General features: G+C 37.8%; 1 protein-coding gene across 1 annotated transcript; it reads right to left on the bottom strand.

Annotated features, from left to right (window-relative positions):
• Positions 1-1,625: 1,625 nt before the first annotated feature.
• On the bottom strand, positions 1,626-3,259 carry LOC133045739 (ADP-ribosylation factor 4-like). Its single transcript, XM_061128051.1, has one exon. It carries the CDS (start codon positions 3,071-3,073, stop codon positions 2,531-2,533), a length of 543 nt encoding a protein of 180 aa, XP_060984034.1. The 5' UTR covers positions 3,074-3,259; the 3' UTR covers positions 1,626-2,530.
• Between the last annotated feature and the right edge of the window lie 3,821 nt (positions 3,260-7,080).

Below are 7,080 nucleotides of genomic sequence, written 5' to 3'. Positions count from 1 at the left end.
CTTAGTTTGATTTTGCTATTCTGCCATCACACCTACTCCTGAAAATAATGTAATCCACAGGAAAAAAGCCCTGCGGTTTCAGAATCAGAGAGTCCTGTGTTTAATTCTCTGATGGCTCAGCAGGTAAAGAATCCTCCTGCAAGGAGGGAAACATAGGAGATCTGGGTTTGATCCCTAGGTCTGGAAGATCCCTTGAAGAAGGAAATGGCAAGCCACTCCAGTATTCTTGCCTGGAAAATGGACAGAGGAGCTTATTAGCAGGCTACAGTCCTATGGGGTCTCAAAGAGTTGGACACAAAGGACATGCTTAATTCTGATTTCACTCCTTAATAAACATGTCATTTTGAGCAATATACTTAATCTCTTCATCATCTTTAAAATCATAATATAGTCAAAATGAAAAGATAAAACAACAAAACCAAGAATAACAATGATTGCATCTAGGAATGTTACAGAGGATTCAGTGAGATAATGGATGGAAAACATTAAGCCTAGTTCTGGCACATAGTAGGTGCTCAATAGAATACTGAATGAATGAAGCAAGTACATCTCCACTATACATCACTGACAAAAGATGTGCTGACTGGATATTCTGGACTAGATCCCAGAAGGTCAGTGGAACCAACGGAATTCAGACTCACATAATTAACTGAGCCCATACTGCACCCACCTTCTGTTGAAAGGTACTTAAAGCCACCGATCCTAATTTTTGCCCTGTGTAATGAAATAATGTAGAAATCCATTTGTTCTTCTGTAATGTGAGAATATGTACAGTGAAACTGACATTTTTCATTTTCTTTTTTTTTTTTTTTAAGCACCTTACTATATTGAGTTCTTAATTGGTCTGTGTTTCTTTATCAACTGCTGTAGTATTTTCCTGGGATTTACTTGGAGGAAGATCAGCTGGGTCTTTGTTCCTAGCTGGGTCTGCTGTGCAGTTCTCAGTGGAAATCATGTGCATGTGGGGTTCCAACGCAGTGCAGGCTTCAAGAGGACAGAAAGAGGCTTTGAACAGAAGGGAGAATGCAAGCAAGTGCTGCCTCTGAAATGCAAATTCAATTCAGTTCTCCTTTATAAAATCCAATACAGGTTACCGGGCTTGTAAAACATGTAGTAAACACCATCCAAAAGAAAGAGAAGAATGGAGGACTGCAAAGCCCAAATTTTAGAATCAGGCGGGTCTTTATTTACCTTCCTCTGACTCATCTCTTTGGGAGCAATGTTTCTCCTTTGAATGTGCTTTTATTTATTTTTTAAATGGAAAAATATGGCATCAAGAGGGGAAGTCCAACTTGATGAATTTTCTGTTGGACTTGGTCTTGCATGGGTTAAAAAGACAGATATTTGTATTAAAAATGGGGCCTCTGTTGTGAACTAAGGAAGGAATACTTGACCAGGTGTGAGGAGAGTGACTCAGGACGGTCACTCACCAGCTGTGTGACCCACAGCAAGTCACTTGACCTCTCTGGGCTGCAAATTCCTCCTTATATAATCATATCATTGGACCAGATCTGTAGTGTTCAAGTTATATACTGTTATTGTGAAACCACCACCAAGATCCAGACCCCCTACTCCCACTACATACACACAAATACAGTAAGCAACCAGAGCAGCTCTACATGTAGTTTGTTTTTTTTTTTTCATGTTTTTATCATTTTATTAGGAATAATTCCAAATGGGTTATGAAGAAAACTTATTCATTGAGTTTGATGAGTTTTCCAAAAACTCTTAATGAAGATATGTTCACCAATAAACAATAAAACATCAGCAGAACTATCATATACTGGGCAAAGAGTCAGGCTGATACCAAAAGCAACATGCAACATAAAAAAGATACAATATAAAGGAAGACAATCTGCTGAGGATTAAAAATCATCTCCATATGCACTCTTTGCATCTAGCACAGAACTAATTATCAAATCCAAACCACACCAAGGTAAGCTTGGCTGATGAAAGCCAGGAGTCAATAACAATGGGGGGAGAAATAGAAGTTCCTCAGTGCAAGATTTGAATAGTGTTTTGGAGCACTTCCCTGGCTGGTACAAGCAGTATTAAAAAATCTTTTTGGCAAGGGGGGGAAATAAATATAAATAGAATGCTACATTTTTTTAAATCAGCAGACTGTCCCAGGAATGATAAAGGTATCATTAAAGTAGCAAGGAGTAACTTTAAAACATTATTTCTTGTGGGCTCAAAAACAAAAAAAAACCAAACATTCAAAATGGATTTATTTAAAGGTGTCACATTAGCTAAGTCCAGGCATTTAGGCTTAAGGGAAGTAAAATTAAAAGAGGACACTTTTTTTTTTCCTCCCAAGTTAAGGAGAATCTCTTTAAAACCAAGCATATTGCTAAATGGCAACATTATACTTGGTAAACAATAATTGGCAACAAAATAAGTTTAAACGCAGTAATATTCTGCCCAAACCAGTCCCAGATACTGTTTAATAACCAAGATGCAAACTAATTTTGTTGTAACAAGCCTAGACCAATTCTATCAAACATGTCCTTGGTTAGATATCCAGCTTCATTTAATGTTTTGAAAGCTCATTTGACAGCCAGTCAAGTCCCTCATACAGACCGGTTCCTTGTGTAGCACAAGTGGCTTGAACATACCATGTTCTGTTACGAAGGGACTGAAGACCTAATTTATCTGTCATTTCACTAATGGCCATAGCATTCGGCAAGTCCTGTTTGTTTGCAAAAAGCAGCAACACTGCATCTTGCAACTCATCTTCCTGAAGCATTTTCTGCAGCTCTTCTCCTCCTTCCTGAATTCTTTCACGATCATTGCTATCTACCACAAAAATAAGACCCTGGGTATTTTGAAAGTAATGCCTCCAGAGAGGCCTAATTTTATCTTGACCACCAACATCCCATACTGTGAAACAAATGTTCTTATATTCTACTGTTTCCACATTAAAACCAATGGTAGGAATGGTGGTGACTATCTCCCCTAACTTCAGTTTATACAGAATGGTCGTCTTGCCAGCAGCATCCAATCCAACCATCAAAATGCGCATCTGCTTCTTGCCGAAGAGGTGGGAGAAGAGGGAGGAGATGGTGAGGCCCATGGCGGTAGTGGCACTTGCAATGGGCACGAGCAGAAGGGGTTTGGGGCGTCCCCGGGCCTTCTCCTTTTACGCTCCCAGAAAACTCAGCGAGGAAAGAGCTGCTGAGGAAGAAAGACGGCTGCGGGGACTGTTCGCTAGCCGGCGTGTCCGAAGAAGCTCCGGGACAGTGGGGTGAGGACCTGCTCCACGACTCCATGTAGTTGTTTTTTAAGGATTTCATTTTAAAAAATGACTGTGCAATGTAATGGTTATGAGACAACAGAAAGGGGACTCAATAGACAGGGTTTATTAATAGGGAAACACAAGCTTTAAATGATATACTGGACCAGTTGGACCTAACTGATACCTATCTACAGGGCATTTCACCCAAAAACAATAGATTTCACTTTTTTCTCAAGTGCACATGGAACATTCCCCAGGACAGATCACATTTTGGGCCCTGGTAAATAAAAAAAATAATAAATAAACCATTTCAAATATCTTTTCTGACCACAACACTGTAAGATTAGATATCAACTATAGGAAAAACAAAACAACTATGAAGAACACATACAAAAAGCAGACAGAGTTTCTTAGATTCCTTGACTTCAGAGGTGGCTTGTTTATACATGTATTTAAGCTTACTGAGGTAAAATTTACAAGCAGTAAAATGTTCTCTTTTTTGGTACACAACTCTATGAGTTTTGACAAACACATAACCATGGAATCACCACCACCATCACATGCAGTTCCATCACCCGCTTTGCCATCACTCTCCTCACCCGTCCAGTCCCTGGAAACCAGTTACTGTTTCCTGTCCCAATAGTTTTGTCTTTTCTAGAAAGTCATATAAATATAGTCACAGAGTATACATAGACTTGAGTCTGCTTTCTTTCACTCTGTTACATTTGAGAGTCATCCTTGCTATCGTCTGTATCCCTTTTTATTAGTGAGTTCACCCCTTTTGATTGCTGAGCATTCCATTATGAATTGTTTATCTACTAACCAGTGACGACTTATGAAGAAAAAAAAAACAGCAATAAATATTTGAGTGGATAAATGTTTAAGTATCTAGGAATAAGACTGCTGGGTCACATGGAAGATGTATTTTTAACTTTATTAGATACTGCCACATTTTGTTTCCAATCAAAACAATGTTTGTACTTATTTTGCAATCATCAGACATTTAGGAGAGTTCTGATTAGTTTACATATTAGTTTTCTATGGCTCTTATAACAAATTGCCACAACCTTGGTGGCTTTAACCTGCATGCATTTATAACTTTGTAGTTCTGGAGGTCAGATACACAAAACGTCTCACTGGGCTTAAACTCAGGTGTGTGACCAGCTGAGCTTCTTTCTGGAGCTCTAGGCAGGGTGAGGAAGTTCCCTGGCCTTCTCTAGCTCCTCTTGGCTGTCCGGCCCCTCCCATCTTCAATACAATAGCTGGTGGAGTTTTTCTAACTGTGCTTTAGTCTGACAAGCTTCACCTTCATCTTTCACATTTAAAGGATTCTTGTGACTACACTATCCAGTGTAGTCCAGGATAATAATCTCAGCTAGTCCAGGATAATAATCTCTTTAATTTAGAGTCAGGTGATTAACACTCTTATTTCTATTTGCAATTGAAATTGCCTGTCACCATGTGACATTGCATATCCACAAGCATGGGGAATTAGGACATGTACTTCTTTGGTTGTGGGGGTGAGGTATTATTCTGCCAATCATGGTCTGCAACCTCATAGGCACATACTACTGTCAATTCAAAAGTTAAGTCATTCTAATGGCTGTACAGTCATAGCTCATTATAGTTTTAAATCATATTTCCCTAATGACTAATAATGTTGAACATCTTTTCGTGTTTTTCTTTTTTTTTTGCCATTATATGCCTTCTTTTGTGAGATGTTTGTTTGAAATTTCCCCTATTTAAAAAATTGAGTTGTTTATTTTCTTCTTACTGTGTTTGAGAATTCTTTATATATTCTTGATAGTAGTCTTTAATCAGATAGGCATTTTGCAAACACTTTCCTTCAGCATATGGCTTTTATTTTCATTTTCTTTAGCAGTAGTTTTGAAAATAAGACTCAAATTTTAATGGTATCTAATTTATCACTGTTTTTCTTTTATGAAACAAGTTTTTTGTGTCCTAATAAATCTTTGCTTAACTCAAGATCACAAATGTTTTCTTCTACAAATTCTGTAGGTTTACATATTACATTTGAATCTATAATCCATTTTGTGCTAAGTTTGCATTTAACAAATCTGGGTTCAGGCTTATTTTTTTGAACATAGATAGCCAATTGTTCTAAAACTATTTCTTGAAAAGAAGAAATGCAATTTTTATCCTCATATATTTATTACTTAAAAGACCTTGAAGGAAAACTCTAGTTATTTTGATTTTTTTATCACTTCAGAACTTTTCAGCTGGTTTTGATTTTTCATTACCTAAGTAGTAATGACAACATACTCCTGAAACTGAAACATTTATTCATTACAGATCAGGTTAGACACATACCAAGATGGTCAATACACAGCACCAGATTTATGATGAATAATTGATTTCTCACTGTCATGAGTTGAGCCTATGTAATTTGATTATGTATTTAACTAGTAATGGAAACTCATTAGCAGAATTCTATTTCATGCTTGTTTGCACCTGCAAACAATTTCTTCTTGTTTAAGGGATTGTTCCATTTGGTCTGCCTGATATAATTTTGCTCAGTAACACTGCATTGATGATCACTACTGAAGCTCACCTAGAAAGTATGAAAAGATTTCACTAATTTCCTCCCACCTGTCTTGATTACTACTTCATATCACTCTGGTGACTTCCTGGCACAGAAACCTTGGAGTTCCATGTTTGGTTTTGAGAGCTGATTCTCAGTGACTTAGGGGAAGTTAGTTAAGCCAAGAATAAAGTATGGGAGACCTATAGAACAGCTTCTTAAAAATCACATCTGTGTGTTTGTAATACAATTCTGACATTTGTTTTTTACGATCACTCAAGTTCTGTGTGGAGTGGGTTGGAGGGAAGATTTCTAATGCCTACTAATTTGGAATCACTGGCTCCTTATGGTAAAGTGCAATATCCAATGACGATGCCTCAGACCCAAATATCACTGGCTGATACAGACCACAGATTTTTCTTCTGTTTTGAATATGAGTTCGCAAAACCTTCAAAATAGATTGAAGTTGAGTTTTTAGGGATGGCTGTGAACACTGACTTAGTCCATGTATTCGCAATTGGCTCTTCTTTCTTTCTTGTATTATTCACAGGTGTCACTTATCCATAGTCCTTCGGAGCAGACAGTAGCAAGGATGCAACAACCCAGTGTTAATGCTTTGAGATACTTCATCAACTACACGGAAGTGTTGTTTTTCAGTCACCCAGTCTTGTTCGACTCCTTGTGACTCCATTGACTGCAGCACGTCAGGCTTCCCTGTCTTTCACTATCTCCTGGAGTTTGCTCAAACTCATTCATGTCCATTGAGTTGATGATGCCATTATCATATGGAAGTAGCTCAGAGCCACACATCTTGAATTCCTGATATATTGAGTTGGCCAAAAAGTTTCTTTGGGTTTTCCCTAACATTTTACAGAAAAACCCAAACAAACTTTTTAACCAACCCAACAAAAAGCAGCAAGGAAGTAGCCTACGAAAACATGGTAAGTGGTGGGTAAGCTAGGCTTACTATCCATCCACCTTTAGGAGGCACTTTATATATGTCAATAACCCTAAGGAAGACCTTCACTGAAGAATCCTGTTTTATTCTGATAGTTGCCCAAACATGTTTGACCATAGAACACTTATGTCTGTAGGACACCACTTTGGATAATGTTGACCTGGAATGCTGAGAGCGGTAAGGGGTTCAGAGGTTATCCCATTTATGACCTCCTTTTTCTTATTCTCTGAGTGTTTTAGCTTTTTCTTCCACTCCCCTAATATCAATAAATTTCAGTTTTCTTCCATCCTGTTATAACGTTAATGTTTATTAATATTGGCTTGATGAGTTTTTTTTTCCAGTATC

The sequence above is a fragment of the Dama dama genome, chromosome 24 (genome assembly GCF_033118175.1).
Source record: "Dama dama isolate Ldn47 chromosome 24, ASM3311817v1, whole genome shotgun sequence".
Classification (NCBI taxonomy): Eukaryota; Metazoa; Chordata; class Mammalia; order Artiodactyla; family Cervidae; genus Dama; species Dama dama.
The sequence above is the reverse complement of the archived record's forward strand: the minus strand, read 5'-3'. Positions and strand labels throughout refer to the sequence as shown.

Excerpts from the sequence above, each read along its gene's own strand:
- LOC133045739 (XM_061128051.1), bottom strand. The coding sequence starts at position 3,073 with ATGGGCCTCACCATCTCCTCCCTCTTCTCCCACCTCTTCGGCAAGAAG.